The 20359-nt window shown below is 47.2% G+C and overlaps 1 protein-coding gene and 1 pseudogene across 1 annotated transcript in view; one reads left to right on the top strand and one right to left on the bottom strand.

The window, feature by feature from the left end:
• Positions 1 to 331: 331 nt before the first annotated feature.
• Positions 332 to 891, bottom strand: LOC112113090 (annotated as a pseudogene).
• Positions 892 to 16134: 15243 nt separating this feature from the next.
• EPB41L4B (erythrocyte membrane protein band 4.1 like 4B) overlaps positions 16135 to 20359 on the top strand; it is a 137432-nt gene continuing 133207 nt past the window's right edge. Inside the window, exon 1 of the mRNA XM_024209267.2 lies at positions 16135 to 16879. Coding sequence (XP_024065035.1) covers positions 16592 to 16879 — 288 coding nt within the window. The 5' untranslated portion in view covers positions 16135 to 16591. The remainder of the gene's footprint in view (positions 16880 to 20359) is intronic.

Genomic DNA, 20359 nt, shown 5'->3' with positions numbered 1-20359 from the left:
GGTTAGGAGACGAGTCCTCTTGACTAAGTTTACAGTTTCAGAGCCAACATTTTTACAGTCATAAAGCAAAAACTCAAATATTATCTTATAGCATGTGATAAAGATATTATAAGTGAAATTAATGCATGCAGCAACTAACAAACATTTTATAAACACTAAACACATTTTTATGGTTAAAAAAGTTATTGAACTTATACTAACGCATAAGTGCAACAAACTGGTTTCCAGCAATGAATTTGTCAGTGCTCGGCTGTGGCCTAAAGCCTTGGCAAGAGCTGGCACCTGGTCAGCCAGCATCACACTCACTACTTTCATTCTCATTTCAAATACTTCATGTGCACCCTTGCGAAAACAATGGAAGTTGCAGTCTATTAGTCATTAGCTCATAAGTTTGCATATCCACTGGAGTACTGTCAGTTGCAATATACATTTTACTGACTACATCAAATAAAAATGCTTTCTCAGTCCCAAAATTTGAAATGAAGAGGTTATATAGGTTTTCTAGCATTGACAGCTGCGGAATCAATTTCTATACTACTTTGCTAAGGGCTTCAAATATAGAATTGATCATATATGTTTGTCAGATAAAAGCTGAGGTGAATTTTCTCCAATCTATCATCTGTAAGGTCATCAATTGCCGTCTGATGAATACCACTTTGGATTTCAATCTTGTGATCACCAGACAAACCATCCATTTTCTGAACAAAGATTTCAAAATTGATGTCTGTATTCACTTTATCTACTGGGGTCATGGTGAGATGCAACTTAGCCAAAGCTTCCATGTAATCATCCAGAGAATCAATGACAAACAGCAGTGCCCCAATGTCTCTGAAAATCATCTCATAGTCATGGAGGGTCAAAAAAGAAGTCAATTTGCCCAGGCAAGTCCCATATTACATTTCATCATCTCTGGTCTCCAGCTCTCCTCTAAGAAGGAATCAACCTTGTCTCCATTATCTGCTAGCCCAACATTAGTATTTTCCTCCTTCACTTTCCTAGAGCTTCCTCATTGCCTGACTCATCCTGGCCATGCTCCTCTCACCCACATGGCTCCCTGCTGAGCCAACTCCCCATCTATATGCCACTCCTTTGACATGAATAGCCACATTCTGAGGTGAGTGGGACATTTAGTCCTTGCTAGATTTTCTATTTGGACTGCCACAACAGGTGCCAATTGTTTTGCAGATGCTTGGTCAGTAGGAAGTGGACTGAGTCCACCAAATCATTTTGTACAATCCTCAGACAGATAATAATGTTATTTATTTATTCACATTTCTAAAATATGCTGATCACACTCTAAGCGTATGTGCAATTTCTAAAAACAATAATTAAAGTGCAGCTTTCCTTTGTGATAATGCACATTCACGTTCTATGTTCACTGTCTCTTTCTGTATCAAATGTGCTGAGTTTATAAAGTTGTTAATTGACAACACTGCCAGTTAAATTGGGGTCCTTCCTTCCCACACATCATCAGGAGTAAATGCAGTGCCTTGTCAGGAGTAGTAAGGGTTCTACAGGTCAAACAAGATGATTATGTCGAGCTTCTAAACATCTTTTTAGATTTTCCTCCTCTGCGACAAATATATTTTCTTTTAGCCTTAGTGTAATGTGTATGAATTATATTTTCACCTTGGCTGTATTTCTAGGATTATTTCAACAAACAGTGAAAGTTCCCAACTGTTTTCACAATCAGTTAACATTGAAACATCCTTTCTGAGTTGCTGCAGAATTCAGTATAGCACTGCTGCATATATCAAAGGGGGATTTGCTGTGTTATTTAGGTCTCATGTGCCTCATAGCAAAAAGGGCCTTGAATTTATTTCTGTGTGGTGATATGATTAAAAGACACATATCTGCCATTAAAAAAGATCATCTGTGCTGGGTACAGATCAAGGAGGCATCAGTGTTTTAGCCTTTAGTGATCATTTGTACATATTTTGAGTAAAGTACCTTTTAAGCTCATTTGAAGGCTATAATTAAAAGAGCACATTGATCAAAGGTCATCTTTTTAAAATGAGTTTCTGATATTATTGCAGTTTTAGATAGTATTGAATGCTTTTATTTAGCTCTAATGATGAGATTCCTAGGCTTGAAAATAATTTCTTTGAACTGACTCATATAAAAATCAGTACAATAAACTGAGGAAAACCTCAGCTGGTGTAGTACTCATAAACTAACTAGTGTTGGGCCTGTTCAGTAGATGGACCGGAGACATGAAAAAACATGTAGTCAGCAGGGAACATTTTTCCTTTTAGGGACTTGCCTACATGGGAAAGTTTCATCAGCTATGCAGGTACAGTTAAACCACAATAGTTATACCGGTATAACCCTGCTTGGACACACATATCCAGCAATAAAAGTGCCTGTTGTCATCTTATCTTAAACCACTTCCAAAGCAACAAAAACTAAACTAGAAGTTTATCCTGGAATAAGGGTGTCCACCTGAGTTATATTGGTATAACAGTTTAAATTCACACCTCACCTTATGCCAGTATAACTTCCCATGTAGACAAGCCTTAGCTCAGTGTTGAATCAGTAGTGAGGACCTCGTTGAGGAAATGGTTGTAGGGGACAACCTTGGCTTGAGTGACCATGAGCTAATTCAGTTTAAACTAAATGGAAGGATTAACAGAATTAAAACTGTGACTAAGGTTTACGATTTCAAAAAGGCCAACTTTAATAAATTAAGGCAACTACTTAGGGAAGTGGATTGGGCTAACATATTTAGGGATCTAAAGGCAGATGGCGCCTGGGATTATTTCAAGTTGAAGTTGCACGAGCTGTCCGAGGCCTGTATCCCAAGAAAGGGAAAACGGTTAGTGCTGGGTACAGATCAAGGTTAGTAGGCAGGAGATTTAGACCTAGCTGGATGAGCGAGCGTCTCAAAGGGGCGATTAAGAAAAAACAGAAAGCGTACAAAGAATGGAAGAGGGGAGGGATCAGCAAGGAAACCTACCTTATTGAGGTCAGAGCATGTAGAGATGCAGTGAGAAAGGCCAAAAGCCGTGTACAGTTGGACCTTGCGAGGGGAATTAAAACCAATAGTAAGAGGTTTTATAGCCACATAAATAGGAAGAAAACAAAGAAAGAGGAAGTGGGACCGCTGAAGAATGTAGATGGAGTGGAGATTAAGGATAATCTAGGCATGGCACAATATCTAAATGAATATTTTGCATCGGTCTTTAATAAGGCTAATGAAGGGTTTAGGAATAGAGGCAGCAGGACAGAGGGGAATAAAGGAGGGGGGATTGACATTACCGTATCAGAGGTGGAAGCCAAACTTGAACAGCTAAACGGGACTAAATTGGGCGGACCGGATGATCTTCATCCTAGAATATTGAAGGAACTGGCGCGAGAAATTGCAAGCCCCTTAGCGATAATTTTTAATGAATCTGTAAACTCGGGGGTGGTACCGTTGGACTGGAAAATAGCTAATGTGGTTCCTATTTTCAAGAAAGGGAAAAAAAGTGACCCGGGTAACTACAGGCCTGTTAGTTTAACATCTGTAGGTCTTGGAAAAAATTTTGAAGGAGAAAGTAGTTAAGGACCTTGAGGTGAATGGCAATTGGGACAAATCACAACATGGGTTTACGAAAGGCAGATCGTGCCAAACCAACCTGATCTCCTTCTTTGAGAAAGTAACAGACTTTCTAGATAAAGGAAATGCGGTGGATCTAATATACCTCGATTTTAGTAAAGCGTTTGATACGGTACTGCATGAGGAATTATTGGTTAAATTGGAAAAGATGGGGATCGATATGAAAATCCAGAGGTGGATAAAGAACTGGTTAAAGGGGAGACTGCAGCGGGTAGTATTGAAAGGTGAACTGTCAGGTTGGAGGGAGGTCACCAGTGGGGTTCCTCAAGGTTCGGTTTTGGGTCCGATTTTATTTAATCTATTTATTACTGACCTCGGAACCGAATGTAGGAGTGGGCTGATAAAGTTTGCGGATGACACAAAGTTGGGAGGTATTGCCAATTCGGAGAAGGATCGGGATATCCTGCAGGGAGACTTGGATGACCTTGTAAATTGGAGTAATAGTAATAGGATGAAATTTAATAGTGAGAAGTGTAAGGTGATGCATTTAGGGATGACTAACAAGAATTTTAGTTATAAGCTGGGGACGCATCGGTTGGAAGTAACGGAGGAGGAGAAGGACCTCGGAGTCCTGGTTGACCGCAGGATGACTATGAGTCGGCAATGTGACGTGGCCGTGAAAAAAGCTAATGCGATCTTGGGATGCATTAGGCGAGGTATTTCTAGTAGGAACAAGGAGGTGCTGCTTCCATTATACAAGGCGCTGGTGAGACCTCATTTGGAGTACTGTGTGCAGTTCTGGTCTCCTATGTTTAAAAGGGATGAACTCAAACTGGAACGGGTACAGAGAAGGGCCACTAGGATGATCCGAGGAATGGAAAACCTTTCCTATGAAAGGAGACTCGAGGAGCTCGGTTTGTTTAGCCTAACCAAAAGAAGGCTGAGGGGGGATATGATTGCTCTCTTTAAATATATCAGAGGGATAAATACCAGGGAGGGAGAGGAATTATTTCAGCTCAGTACTAATGTGGACACGAGAACAAATGGATATAAACTGGCCGTGGGGAAGTTTAGGCTTGAAATTAGACGAAGGTTTCTAACCATCAGAGGGGTGAAATTTTGGAACAGCCTTCCGAGGGAAACGGTGGGGGCAAAAGACCTCTCTGGCTTCAAGATTAGGCTAGATAAGTTTATGGAGGGAATGGTTTGATGGGATAACGTGATTTTAGTCAATTAGGCAATAACGTGCCATCGCTGGTAAAATGAGGGTCCGGCTGGAGAATCTTGCCTGTATGCTCGGGGTTCTATTGATCGCCATATTTGGGGTCGGGAAGGAATTTTCCTCCAGGGTAGATTGGCAGAGGCCCTGGAGGTTTTTCGCCTTCCTCCGCAGCATAGGGCAGGGGTCACAAGCTGGAGGATTCTCTGCGACTTGAAGTCTTTAAATCACAATCTGGAGACTTCAACAGCTGAGTTAAGGGAAAGTGGGTGGGTCAGCTTTTGTGGCCTGCATCATGTGGGAGGTTAGACTAGATGACCATAATGGTCCCTTCTGACCTTAAAGTCTATGAGTCTATGAGTTGGAGGAGGCTTCTGATAATACAAAATCAAAGTCCGGACCACCTGTCAGGTCATTAAAGAGTCTATGGTACATTTTGTAAGCATAGAAGTATTAGCCCCAGTGTCCTTGCCAAATTATGATTTGCATAATTCAATCAACGGCGACCCGTTGGGGGGGGGGGGGGGAAGGGTCACATGACCCTCCTCAAAAAACCCGGGGGGGGGAGGGGGGAAGCCGGGGAGATGAAGGGGCAGGGCCAGAGCTGGAAGGGAAGAGGCAGGGCCAGAACCTCTCCTCTTCTGGCCACGCTGCCTGGTGTGGCATGGAGCGGCTGCACTCTCCCAGGCAGCCTCTGGCCACGCTGCCTGCCTGGGACAGCCCAGAGGCTGCCTGGGAGAGAGCAGCCACTGCGTGCCACACCACGGGCAGCGTCCCAGGCAAGCAGTGTGGCCGGAGGCTGCCTGGGAGAGTGCATTAGTGGCTCCACACATGCCAGGGGGACTGGAGCAGAGCTCCCCCCGCCAGCTAATGTGGGATGGGGAGGGGACGGGGAGAGCGTGGGGCCCCTGGGCTGGGGGCAGGGCGGGGACAAGTCACGTGAGAGGGTCACGTGGGGGGCGAGGATGAGGCACATGGGGAGGTCATATGCCCCCTTTAGCTGGTGCCCTCTTTGTGTCCCTCCCACTAAGTCACCTCTCTTCATTTCAATTTTAAAAGAGATTTTGTATTGGACTCTGCTGTTAAACAGCTGCTGCGTTTCAGTGTTGGGTGAAGTGGTTCTATGCATAGGTTGCCTATCAGGGTTTTTTTCCTTCTAATTAAATGGCTTTGGGGATCTTTTTGGATGAAAGGTGGCATATAAATGCAACTTACTCTAAGCCTTGTAACACATAGTTATCTTTGAAAAAACAACAAGGAGTCCGGTGGCACCTTAAAGACTAAGGGTATGTCTACACTACGAGAGTAGTTCGATTTTAGTTAAATCGAATATGTGCAATCGATATTAGAAAGTCGAACGTATGTGTCTACACTAAGGACAGTAATTCGACTTTGTCAGTCCACACTACCAGGGAAAGCGTCGACATTGGAAGCAGTGCACTGTGGGCAGCTATCCCACAGTTCCCGCAGTCCCCGCCGCCCATTGGAATTCTGGGTCGATCCTCCAATGCCTTCTGGGTAAAAAAATGTGGCGAGGGTGCTTTTGGGTAACTGTCGGCATCCGTCAGTCACTACCGCCCTCCCTCCCTCCCTGAAAGCGCCGGCGGGAAATCAGTTCGCGCACTTTTTGATCAGTGACAGCGCGGATGCCACAGCACTGCGATCATGGATCCCGCTGCGACCATCGCTGCAGTTGTGGCCGTTCTCAACACCTCGCAGCTTATCATACACCTTTCCCTGAGGCAGATGCAGAGAAATCAGGCGAGGAGGCTACGGCACCGGCGTGAGGGCCTGAAGTCGGAGAGTAGCACAGAGCTGTCAGAAACCACGAGCCCCAGCGCTCAGGACATCACTGTGGCAATGGGGCATGTGGATTTTGTTGAACGGCGATTCTGGGCCCGGGAAACAAGCACGGACTGGTGGGACCGCATAGTGCTTCAGGTCTGGGATGAATCCCAGTGGCTGCGAAACTTTCGCATGCGGAAGGGGACTTTCCTCGAACTTTGTGAGTCGCTGTCCCCTGCCCTGAAGCGCAAGGACACCCGCATGCGAGCAGCCCTGACTGTCCAGAAGCGAGTGGCCATAGCCCTCTGGAAGCTTGCAACGCCGGACAGCTACCGGTCAGTCGCGAACCACTTTGGCGTGGGCAAATCTACCGTGGGGGTTGTTGTCCTGCAAGTAGCCAAGGCAATCGTCAAGGTACTGCTGTCAAAGATAGTGACCCTGGGAAACGCGCAGGCCATCATAGATGGCTTCGCTGCGATGGGATTCCCAAACTGCGGTGGGGCTATAGATGGGACTCACATCCCTATCCTGGGACCGGGCCACCAGGCCAGCCAGTACATCAATAGAAAGGGCTACTTTTCAATGGTGCTGCAAGCACTGGTGGACCATCGGGGACGGTTTACAAACATCTACGTCGGATGGCCGGGCAAGGTTCATGACGCTCGCGTGTTCAGGAACTCTGGTCTGTTTAGACGGCTGCAGGAAGGTATTTACTTCCCGGACCACAAGATAACTGTTGGGGATGTGGAGATGCCTACGGTGATCCTCGGGGACCCAGCCTACCCGCTAATGCCCTGGCTCATGAAGCCCTATACTGGCGCCCTGGACACTGAAAAAGAACTCTTCAACTACCGGCTGAGCAAGTGCAGAATGGTGGTGGAGTGTGCTTTTGGCCGTCTCAAGGGGAGATGGAGAAGCTTACTGACTCGCTGTGATCTCAGCGAAACCAATATCCCCATCGTTATTGCAGCTTGCTGTGTGCTCCACAATCTCTGTGAGACCAAGGGGGAGACCTTTATGTCGGGGTGGGAGGTTGAGGCAAATAGCCTGGCTGCTGATTACGCCCAGCCAGACAGCCGGGCGATTAGAAGAGCCCAGCGGGACGCGCTGTGCATACGGGAGGCTTTGAAAGCCAGTTTCAAGGCTGAGCAGGGTACCCAGTGACTTTTAAGTTTGTGGACACAGAAGCTGAACTTGCCCCCATTTCTTTACCCAGTTGCCGTCGACTATCCTCTCCAGTTACATACCCCCTTCACCCCCTTCCCAAAAAATAAAATCTGTTCTGTTTTGTTAATGGACACTGTTGTCTTTATTACTGTTTTCGCGGGAATGTTTTAAACCTGGGACGCAGACTGTGGCGGGGGGCGGGTTTAGTGTTGTGATGCAAATGATGCTTCTAAACTCCAGGAATGACAGGCTCCGCGGTGGTGGACTGGTTGTTTCAACGGAGCCTGCCAGCCCTCCTGGCCGGGACTGCGTGTATGTGTCGGCTATGTGACTGTCTTGCAGGGGGAGGAGGGTTACAGATCCCCTGCTGCGCGGCTCTGTGATCCAGGGTAAGGACCGCTGCATAAGATCTGTAACTGCCCTCCCCCGCCACCAAGTCACAGAGCAACACCACCCCCCCCACCACACAGAACATGAAAACCACCTCCCAGACTGACCAGGATAACTAGTCACTGCACTGTATATGTGCCCTGCTGCTGGACCTGCCCCCTGCTAAAGGTGACTGTCCTGTCCAATTACCAAGCCCCTTCCCCCCACTTCAGACAGACTCTCATCTAAAAGAAGAGGATGGAAACAATAATGAACAAAAACGTATTTTTTATTAACAACCGCACATGGAACGGGGGGGGTTAAACTTGGACGGGGTCTTGTGTGAGGCGGGTAGGAAAGGACTTTTCAAATTTTGGGGAATGAGAGCCTTCTAGTGGTAGAGCAGTCCGCAGGGGTGGAGTGAAATTTTTCACGGCCCCTTCCGCCCCTCCGTGTTTGGACTTTGGGTGAGGGGGGTATGGGACTTGGTGGCGGGGCAGGGCAGTTAGAGAGAGACTGCAGCGGGGCTCTCTCCTCCTGCCTCCGGTCCTGCAGAACATCCACAAGGCGGCGGAGCGTGTCCGTTTGCTCCCTCATTAGTCCAAGCAGCGTTTGAGTAGCCTGCCTGTCCTCCTGTCGCCACCTCTCCTCCCGTTCCATGTTTGCCCGGTGCATTTGGGACAAGTTCTCCCTCCACTGTGTCTGCTGGGCTGCCTGTGCTCGGGAGCATGCCATTAGTTCAGCAAACATGTCTTCCCGTGTCCTCTTCTTCCTCCTCCTAATGTGCGCTAGCCTCTGGGCAGATGTGGCTGTGGGAATTGGAAAAAGGGAGTGAATTCCTGAGACAGATCAATGTATCTGTGAACAGAGAACATAGTCTTTCTCTGTGAACAAGACCATGCAGAGCACCTATCACACGCGCACTGAGGACAAGGTCGAATTTTCGGCCCTCGCCTACCGTGCCTGCGGTCTTGCTGTGGCGAGCTGAGGAGCAGGGCAGGACACCGGACTTTGTCTAGATGGCAAACATGGTAAGCCGTAGACTTGTGGCTGCTTAAAACTTTAAGAGTGGCACTGGCCTCCTTTCGCATAGAAAGCAATGCGAGTCGCTGCTGGCAGCAATCCTGCAAGCATGAACTCTGGCCCTGTCCCACCCCCTCGCGGCTGTAAACCGCGTGGCTGTAAACCGGCGGTTGCAGTTCTGTACAGGGACGGGCAAGCAGTCCCAATACTAACTTTCCCCTACCTAATTCACAGCAGGGAGTCATGCCAGACATCACCCTCCTGAAGGTCTCGGAGAGCCAGAAGGAGCGGATGCTTCGGGACAGCCTGCAGAAACCGGGGCCATTTGCTGCAATGCTCTGCAAGGCCATGATCCCCGAGTACCTGCTGGCGTTGTGGCAGGGAAACGTCTCATACCACGGGGGGCCTAACAAGCTCTCCCTGCCCAGGAACCTGCTCATGAGGCTTGAAAAACACCTGCAGGAGACCTATGAGGAGTTCTCCCCGGAGGATGTCGCCTCTATCCCCGGATACATTGACCAGTTTTTGGGTTAGGTGCCCTTGGAGGGACAGAAGAGTGCAGCGTTTTGGGCATTATAATCATGAAGCGGACATTGTGAAATTTTTTGAAAATAGACTATATATTGAAGCGCCCAAAGACAGACTAATCATGATACACTTTGCACAGATTCCCGTTTTGTTGGACTTTCCTGTTTACATGTTTTGAAGCACTTTACCCACTGTTAATATTTTAAATCTTCCTGTTTTGTTGTAAATAAATGTTTACATGTTTTAAAGCACTTTACCTATTGTTAATATTTGAAATATGCCAGTTATGTTATAAATAAATGTTTAGATATTTAAAACACTTACTGCTTGATCCTTCCCCTGAATCTGTGTCTGGGATAACGGCTGGGGAGGGTTGGTAGGGGATCTCTGTGAGGGTGATGAAGAGCTCCTGGCTGTCGGGCAAATCAGCGCTGTCGACTGCCTCGTCCTCCTCATCTCCTTCCTCCTCTTCCCCGTCCGCTGAGGAACCGGCCGCGGACAATATCCCATCCTCAGAGTCCACGGTCAGGGGTGGGGTAGTGGTGGCGGCCGCACCTAGGATGGAATGCAGTGCCTCGTAGAAACGGGATGTGTGGGGCTGGGATCCGGAGCGTCCGTTTGCCTCTTTGGTCTTCTGGTAGCCTTGTCTCAGCTCCTTGATTTTCACGCGGCACTGCGTTGCATCCCGGCTGTATCCTCTCTCTGCCATGGCTTTAGAGATCTTCTCATAGGTCTTTGCATTCCGTCTTTTGGAGCGCAGCTCGGAAAGCACGGTCTCATCTCCCCATACAGCGATGAGATCCAAGACTTCCCGATCAGTCCATGCTGGGGCCCTCTTTCTAGTCTGAGATTGCACGGCCATCTCTGCTGGAGAGCTCTGCATCGTTGCCACTGCTGCTGAGCTCGCCACGGTGTCAAAACAGAAACTGCGATTCAAACTGCCCAGACAGGAAAAGGAATTCAAATTTTCCCGGGGTGTGGCTGGTCAGAGCATCCGAGCTCGGACTGCTGTCCAGAGCGTCAACAGAGTGGTGCACTGTGGGATAGCTCCCGGAGCTATTACCGTCGAATTCCATCCACACCTAGCCTAATTCGACATGGCCATGTCGAATTTAGCGCTACTCCTCTCGTTGGGGAGGTTTACAGAAATCGATTTAAAGAGAGCTCTGTGTCGAACTAAATAGCTTCGTGGTGTGGACAGGTGCAAGGTTAATTCGATATAATGGCGCTAAATTCGACATAAAAGCCTAGTGTAGACCAGGCCTAACAGATTTATTTGAGCATAAGCTTTCGTGGGTAAAAAACCCACTTCTTCAGATGCATGGAGTGAAAATTACAGATGCAGGCATTATTATACTGACACATGAAGAAAAGGAAGTTACCTCACAAGTGTTGACAGGGCCAATTCAATCAGCATGGATGTTCTCCACTCCCAATAATTGATGAGGAGATGTCAATGCCAGGAGAGGGAAATTTGCTTTTGTAGTGAGCCAGCCACTCCCAGTCCCTATTCAAGTCCAAATTAATGGTGTTTAATTTTCAAATGAATTTTAGTTCTGCAGTTTCTCGTTGAAGTCTGTTTTTGAAGTTTTTTTTGTTCAAGTATGGCTACTTTTAAATCTGTTATAGAATATCCAGGGAGATTGAAGTATTCTCCTACTGGCTTTTGTATGTTACCATTCCTGATGTCCGATTTGTGTCCATTTATTCTTTTACGTGGAGACTGTCCGGTTTAGCCAATGTACATGGCAGAGGGGCATTGCTGGCACATGATGACATATATCCCATTAATGGATGTGCAGGTGAATGAGTCCCTGATGGTGTTGCTGATGTGGTTGAGTCCTCAGATGGTGTCGCTAGAGTAGATATGGGGACAGAGTAGGCAACAAAGTCTGTTACAGGGATTGGTTCCTGAGTTAGTGTTTCTGTGGTGTTTCCAAATTTAACACCATTAATTTGGGCTTGAATAGTCACTGGGAGTGGCTGGCTCACTACAAAAGCAACTTTCCCTCTCCTGGCATTGACATCTCCTCATCAATTATTGGGAGTGGACTACATCCACCCTGATTGAATTGGCCCTGTAAACACTGGTAGGGTAACTCCCTTCTCTTCATGTGTCAGTATAATAATGCCTACATCTGTAATTTTCACTCCATGCATCTGAAGAAGTGGGTTTTTACCCATGAAAACTTATGCCCAAATAAATCTGTTAGTTTTTAAGGTGCCATTGGAGTCCTCGTTGTTTTTGTGGATACAGACTAACACGGCTACCCCTCTGATACTATAGTTACCTTTGCATTTTCCTCTTGGTGTGTGTCTGTGTACAAAGCAATCCAGAAATAGGGTAATATTAGGCATATTCACATAACTGACATGGTGTTTGGGAAAGTAAACAAACATGTGACTGCGATGCACCACAGGAAGATCAACAGAGGGTCCTGTGGCACCTTTAAGACTAACAGAAGTATTGGGAGCATAAGCTTTCGTGGGTAAGAACCTCACTTCTTCAGATGCAAGAAGTGAGGTTTTTACCCACGAAAGCTTATGCTCCCAATACTTCTGTTAGTCTTAAAGGTGCCACAGGACCCTCTGTTGCTTTTTACAGATTCAGACTAACACGGCTACCCCTCTGATACTTGACACAGGAAGATCATAACTCGAGGGCTGTCATGCTAAAAAGCATCTCCTTACAATGACTTTTTTCCAAACTAGTTTCATTGTTGTCTATGGGGTTAGCACAATCAACAAATTCTCAAACCTAAAAGACCAAATAATCTTCATGTCTTCTAAAGATCTCTCTTTCTAGTTTTATTAACACAGACAATGGGTCCATACCATGTGTGCGTGTTGTTTGAGCCCTTTTGTGCAAGTTGCTTTTAAGGAGGACTGAAAGCTGAAACATATTCTAGCAAAAGCTTGCAAAATGTCCCATTTTAGTCTCTCAGTAAAGACATATAAAATTTTTACCACATTGCAGAAAAAGAAAATCTAGCTATGTGCAATTTAAATTTAGTACTCTTCTTTTTTACATAGTGAAAGTCTGGCAGAGCAGCAAAATCCACAAATGCGTAGACAGTGACACAAAATAAGAAAAGAAAGAGGTCTCTAATTTTTAGACAGTGCATATAATACCACAATAAAATTATCTTAATTAGGACATCCAATAGTAACTGTCTCCATTAAGAAGTGGTGTCTTTTGTTTTTTAAACAGCCAGACACTTAAATTGAAACAAAATACTGAATGAAATTACACAAATAGAAATATTTTTACTACATTTCATCGTTGTTTATTTGGTAATGGTTAGTACGTCACAAGTGGTTACACACCACTTACCCTCTTGGCACTGCCCAAATGCCACTAAGGGGCTTTTTTGCAAATACTGGCCCAATTAAACTGCAGTTATTTCTACTCATGCAGTTATGCTAATTTGGTTTCCTGGGGGATGTCCATAGGAACACAAGAATTGCTATACTGGATCAGACACATGCTCCATCTAGTTCACTATTCTGTCTCCGGCAGTGACTGGTACCAGATGCTTCAGAGTAAGATATAAGAACCCCACAGTAGGAAGAAGTCCCATCTAAGGGGCTATCTTGATTAAGATTATACTGCAATGTACACCTTTATAGCAGTGTCAATCTGAGCATCTCAAAGTGTTTTTCAATATTGTTTAAGCCTTTTATTGCTCCTGTGAGGTAGGTATGGAATCTCCATCACTGGAGGTTTTTAAGAACAGGATGGATAAACATCTGTCAGGGATGGTCTAGTTTTACTTAATCCTGCCTCAAAGCAGGGGCTGGAATTGATGACCTTTTGAGGTCTTGTCTAGCACCTACATTTCTATGATTCTAAGAGGAATATCTTCACCCACAAATAAGTTGCAGCCACCTTGAGGATGGAGCGCAGCAGATGTTTAACAGCACATGGTATCACTTGAGGGCATGTCCACTCAAAACTGAAAGGGGAATGTGGGCAGGCAGAATGGAACATTTCTATGATTCTCAGAGTGCTGGTTACTGAATCACCAGCATCACTTCCTGCAGCAACCAGGTCTCCTTTGAAGGACTCTTAACCACATATTGATCAGGTTCAACCTTGCATCATTTAGGAGATCTGATGGAATCACAGCATGTGTGTGGCTCCTTTATAACAGTACTGTTTCTCTTTAGTGTAGCCACTGGACAATATTTTGTATGCTGGTAGTGAAAGTCAAGCAGGTATAATTCATATAACCCTCCGATTGATTAGGGTTTGAAAAAGATGTTCATACTTTCCCCCCGCAAAGGGCTTGTTTCTCAGGGGCTGCAGGAAGATGCTTGTGGCTCACCAAGTCAGAGTTGCCCACCCTTCCACCATGTCCCATCCCCATCCCCGACATGCTGTCTCTCCCTTTACACCAGGGATAAGGATCATTCAGGAGGTAGGAGAGCCACCACTGCCAGATTTCTGTCACTTTAAGAGTATTTTGTGCTGCTTATGTAGTGTAAAATGGTCTTACTGGACTGGAGAATCTGCCTTGTAATGTTCACAGAAGAAAGAACCTTAACCTATGACACTTGATTTGAAGATTCCTAATAATGGCAAACTTGGGAAATACAAAGAAATGCAAATTGAAGTCTGTGCAAATATAATCTCTAGTAGTACTGGATGAAGAAAAAAGACATGCACCTCCCCATTTCCAGCAATGCTGCTTTAAATAACTATAGAGTTGGGGGAAATATCAGCCCAAATATTTTGCTAATCCAATGATTTTTTTTACCAGAGTGAGCACTTCAGGTCTGAGCCCCTTGTGTAGTGTGGAACAATGGGAGGAGATGCAGAGCTGCTGCTACCAGATAATTTAGCAGTGATGTCCAAGCCCTTTAGTGCAAGAAAATGCTTTACATCCATTTGTTCTAATGATGCAAGGTGGATGAATGGAATTGTGCCCTTTGTTGCTTTCATAAGAAATGATGTACTGCCAATATTTTAAACATAGGGCTTCTACAGATGTCCCCTCCTCCAGCCATACTAAATGCTGTAACACCAGGCTGCGGCGTTTGCAGAGAGAATGGGTGAAGGATTTTATTCAAAACTATCTATTTGATTTGTAGCCATAACCAAGGAAGGAGGACTGCTGTTTAGCTTGAAAAGTAAAGGAAGAGGTGGGAAATTCGGGAGAATGCCCTCCCCTTGGGAATTATTATTTTTTAAAATACACAGTGATGATTCTGAAGGCAGTATTTGTATGTGACCTAAGAATGTGATTTTTGCAGGAGTGACTTAATAGTGTCTAGGGGATGGGTACATTTAATCAGAAACAGAGAAATTTCTCTTATCCTCCCTTCAATTATTTAGTGAAATTTTAACAAGGCGTTCCCAAGTGTCCCCTCTCTAGCACTACCCTGGATACAAGATGTACTATGCATGTCCTTGATCCATCCCATTTCTGTGAACTTGCATCAGGTCCTTCTCAGATGGCCTGGACTGCTTTCAAAAATACTGTGTGTATATGTTATTATTTCCTGCTGCCCTCATTTTTATTCACTCATTTTCTCAGTTCACTTCCCCATTTTATCTCTTCCCTGTGGTCCTTAACGTTTTCTTAAGTCTCTAGATATTATCCTCCCCCCTCCACCATAGGTTTATTACTGTCCCAGATCAGGTATGAGTGTCCTGCAGCTATCTAAGACACCGGCTCTCAACTTGAGGGCTGCACACTGGTGTTTGGTGTGTGTGATAGTGATGGGGGTGGAGGGGGGAAAAGCTGACCAACTTTATGGCTGGATGAAAGGGGGTTCTGAATCCATGGTAGGGGGAACCTGTAACGTTTTTCTGTTGTAACATGATTACAATATGGAAATTAACTTAGCAAACTGCCCTACCAGGCGCTGGCGCAGCTGTCCCTTTGATCTGAAGCCTCTGGGCAGAGCAGGGAGCAGTGTTTACTACAGGTATTGCGGGCGGAGGGCAGATGCAGTGACATGTTCTCTAGCTTCACCTGCTGCCGCTGCCCCGGCATTTTAGCAGCTAGAAGCAGTGCTCGCCATCGGTCCTGTGGTGTAGGAGCCCCACTGGCAGAGTGCAAGGGTAAGGGGAGGAGGCGAGAGACAAGGGACAGCCCGAGACTGGGGGAAGGGGGTAATGAAATAACAGCGGGGAGGAGCAAGGCTGGAACGCGGCCTGAATTACACACAACAACCAAACTCTAATAGATTTCCTCGTCTCGCTCTCCCCTCCCTCCCCCCGCAACTTTGCAGTGTCAGTTTGGAGCGCACATGTCTCGTCCCGCCCCAGAGGTCCCAGCCGCCTCCCCATGGCAGCGAGGGTCAGTAGAGGGCAGCAGGCAGCTGCCTTACCAGTGCACAGGGCAGGCAAGGTGGGAATTTCCGAGCTCGCAGGTGAAACGCTGCGCTTGAACCTTCCTCCGCCTCCCCGGCCCGCCCAGACCGGCCGCTGCCCCCTTGTCCCCCCCTGGCCGGAGGTGGAGCGGGGGCAGTCCCGGCGCAGGCGCCCTCCCCGCTCTGAGCGTGTGCGCGCGTCCTGCCGGAGCGGGGAGCAGGGGGGAGCCCGGCAGCCCCGCGGGGCGAGCACCTCGGCACCTCAGCGCAGAGTGGCGGCGCAGACTCGGCGGGGAGCCGGGCGGGAGCCGGGGCTAGCAGCGCCAGTGCACGGGCGGCCGCCGCGGGACCTTTCCCCCAGCCGCCGCCACTACAGGTTGCATCGCGCTCCGCCTCAGCAGCAGCAGCTCCCCCTGGCCGCCCCGCGGCGCGGCTCCCGCTGCAGGAGGGGCTGCATCTCCCCCGCCCCCTTCTCTCTGCCGGGCGGCGCTGCAGAGGGCGGAGCTGGGAGCCGGGGAGGGCTGGCCCCGGTGCCTGGCTCCCGGCGGGCGGCGCTGCTGGGTTGCTCTGGGAGGCTCCCCGGGGCTGGGCGCGGAGCTGCGGGCTCGGGGGTGTGAGCGGCCGGGTAGGGCGCCCCCAGGATGCTGCGGTTCCTGCGCAGGACCTTTGGCCGGCGGTCGATGCAGCGCTACGGGCGAGGAGCTGGACGTGGAGCCGGGCGAGGAGGCGCCTTTGGGGTGGGGGACGAGCGGGACGGGGGGCTGAGAGGAGCCGCCGCCGCAGAGGGGTTCCCCTCTTCCCCGCACCCCGGAGGTGCTGGGCACAGCGCCGGAGCCGCCGTCCACATCCCGGCGGCCGGAGACAGCAAAGCGGCGCTGCACTGCCGGGTCCTCCTGCTGGACGGGACCGACGTCAACGTGGAGCTGCCGGTGAGTACCACGCTGTAGCCCCCCCGTACAGCCCCCCTAGTACCGCGCTGCAGCCCCCTGTGAGTACCACACACTTGTCTGCACGCGCATTCCTCCCTCCCCAATAGCATGCACCGTGTGGAGCCCCTTGACACGCCCCTGCCCCCCAGCGTGCGTTATATGCACCTGCCCTCCAGGTGACTAGACTGGCGGCCCCTGTTTGCCCCTCTCCTTTCCCCGGGGGCTCCCCCTTCCACTCGGTACAAACCACCCGCATCTGCTTCTCCCTCCCCGGCAGTGCGTATGGAGGAAACACCCACCTGTTCCCCTCCCCCCGTGAGCTGCACCTGCTCCTCACCCCCGGGACTGCCACGATCCCTGGGCTAGGGCACTCGGGGTGTGTGTGTGCCCGGTGGGGGCGTGCTGCATAGGCAGGGGGAGCCGCCATCTCCTCCCTCTCTCCCCCGCGCATCTGAGCTGCTACATTGTAATGGCTTCGTGCTCATGTTAATGCCGTTTGTGTGCCCCCCCCCAAGTGATGGGGGGGGGGGATCCGCGGTGCAAGGGGCCTGGGGATGTGTGGGGCGCTGTAGCTGCCCCCTTGGGATTTCTGCCTTTCCTGTTTCCTCCCGCCTCTGTTCAGTAAGAGGCGGTCACTGCGCCCACAGTCCGCACCTGTAGCTCTGCAGGGAAAAGCAAAGAGCCGGGCTTGTCTCTGGGGTCACGCCGCTGGTTCAGGCCCCTTTGGCCGGGGGGGTGGCGTGTTGTGTTTGGGGGGCGGGGGTCGCATCTAGTGTTCGCCGTGCGGCGCTATTCGGGGAGGGAGCGAGTAACCTCCCCCCCCCCCCCAACTTCTTTACGGTTCCTGGCAGGCGATAAGTCTAAAGTGCAGGAACGGCTCCGTATTAGGCCTGGTAATGTCACACACCCAGGTGCACGCTGACATTTCCGACTGAAGTTGCAGGATTGCTGTGTCAGACTGTGCCAACGTTGTACCTTATGGCTGAGGCATAATTCTCTCCTTGTCCCGCACGGGTATCTCTCTTGCGGGGGGCGGGGTCTCTCTGCGGTGAATACACAAGGATAGTAGCGGCGTAGGTAACTACAAGGGTCCTCGGGTTCTTGTACAGACACGTCTCTCTTCTCTGAGCTTTACCCGGCTGCGCGCGGCATTCTCTGCACCTCTCTGAAACATGCTGCTGAGAGATCCACTGGGATCTGCTGCTGCCTTGACTTTAACAAAATTCAGCTGAAAATTGAATTCTTGACAGCCCATAGTTGGGTTGGTTTGAGCTGCTACAGCTCACCCAGCTCTGGGAGTTAAGTACTATGGTATTAGATTTGCATTTCTTATAAATTATAATACATTTTGCAAGTCCTCTTTTTTTGGTTGTTTTTGGACTGTCCCTTTTTTTTAATTACAAACTTCGAAGCTTGTTCCTGAGTTGTTCTTATGCCATCAGTGAGGTTTATTTCAATTTAACTATATTTGTACATGGTATGGCTTCAGGGGTCGTTTTTAAATTACAGTAATATTAAAACTATGTAATGGCTTGCAAGTGTAAGACTAAAGATTTAAGAGTTCCACATAAATTTCTGGGAGACCTGTAAGAAGTACATATTCCAGAGATCCAGATATTCTCCTTTCTCCCACCCACTTTGTGCAATTGATGTTCAGAGTTTGCAATTCTTTTATTGAGTAGTCAGTTGTAGTACCAAAATTAGAAGAAATATCCCCTTTGCAATGTATTTGGCGCTCTGTGAACTAGGGTAGGAAACTATATTAATATAACTTCAACAGTATAATTAATTACAAGATGTGTAATTTCGACAGTATGAAAAAAGAACTGGTTCCAGAATATTTATTTTCATTGTAAGCTTTTGACTGTTTGTTCTGTGTGCACCCACTTATGCTGCGTGCACACTTAACCAACAGAATTTGGCACCATGATGGTCTCTGCTCAAGAGAAACCCAAGAGTTAGAATAGCAGTGTTGCGGGTCAGGTTTGGGGTGTGTAAGTAGAGATATCTGGGGAAGCTTGCAGAGCATCTACCTCGCTTAAGACAATGTTAGTAATTCCTCTCTCCCTTTCAAACTATAATCATTTTTCAAGATAGTGGAAATCTTGGTATCCCTTAGAGGAAAGAGCGAATAATGTTCTGGGTCTGAATCACAATTTATTATAGTGCTAATTTTACTTCTGAGCAAAAAAATGTTTTCTAAGGAAGAATTTTAATAAGAAATCGGGTAAAATCAATATATTAAGCAATATACTTACAAAAGTTTATGTAGTTAAGATCAATAAATATTTAGTACAATGCTATACTCTATTTGAACTAACATATCATATATTGGCTGCTTATTGTTAAAGATCATGTTTATTCAGATAACATATAATGTTAAAACATGACTGGACATGAAACCAGATCAGTTGCATCTAATCAGTAATTCTTCTATGTCTTCTGAGTAAAATGAAATGATGGCACTCTCCCTACTTCTCTACTGTTGAAAATAAAAGGAAATCTTATTCTCTCAATTTTAAACATTTGTGTGGTCCAATAAAGAGTGAAAAGCACACAGGCTAATATTGTAATGATCAAACCAAGTAAACATAACTAACCCATTGTTTACAAACAAAGTATGTCATGGCTATTGTGTGTTTGTCCTCAGATCTATGGGACTGTTGACAAGACTCTCCCTTTTGCTCAACAGGTTGTGGAGGAGGACTCTATGGGAGCTCACAATGACTGTTAGCATCTTACCTAACTCAGCAGGCAGAAGATTATTTTAGCTGGTATCTTTACCTCTTCCACATTTTATTTCTCTTTTTCATAGAACACCCAAATTTATGATTAAAAAAATTATGAAAGAGGCATTGCTCCAGTCCATGCATATTGGTAACAGGTACTGCACTGCAGTTTTCTCAGTCTTACATGTACTGTGCCCCAGTCCTGCAAACACACTGCTCACATGTGCATGTGCTTAACTTTATACAAGTATCTACAGGACTGGGGCCTGAAATGGCATAGTGGATTAAAGGGTTTTTTGGGGGGAACATTTACAACATTTAAAAAGACTGATTGGTTTCCTTGTTTGTCTGATGGCAGGAAATATGTATTGTAGGGGAAAATATAAAATTGTAATTTTATTAGCCTGCCATGTTAACCTTTAATTCCTAAAATTCCTCCCTTAGTACAAGTTAGATTCCCTTAAACATACACCTTGTCAGACTAGTTTCAGTGATGCTTTAAGTTTTCTATTGTGCTGCCCAGCTGTCTAAAATAGACAATTGTAGGTGTTTGGTAAGGTTGACTTCAGTAATTTCTGAGGTAAACATTAAGATTTTGGCATAACACTTAAATTGAGAATCTTATTGCCTACTCTCTTGTCCAAGTCCTGCTAACTTTTCACTTTCTATAACCAACACCTCTATGGTTTCCACTTGTTCTTTCCTCACTTTTTTTCTTTCAGTCTGTACAAAATATTGTCACCAAAGCCAT

The sequence above is a fragment of the Terrapene carolina genome, unplaced genomic scaffold, assembly GCF_002925995.2.
Source record: "Terrapene carolina triunguis isolate 2854851 unplaced genomic scaffold, T_m_triunguis-2.0 Scaffold183, whole genome shotgun sequence".
Taxonomy (NCBI): domain Eukaryota; kingdom Metazoa; phylum Chordata; order Testudines; family Emydidae; genus Terrapene; species Terrapene triunguis.
The sequence above is the reverse complement of the archived record's forward strand: the minus strand, read 5'-3'. Positions and strand labels throughout refer to the sequence as shown.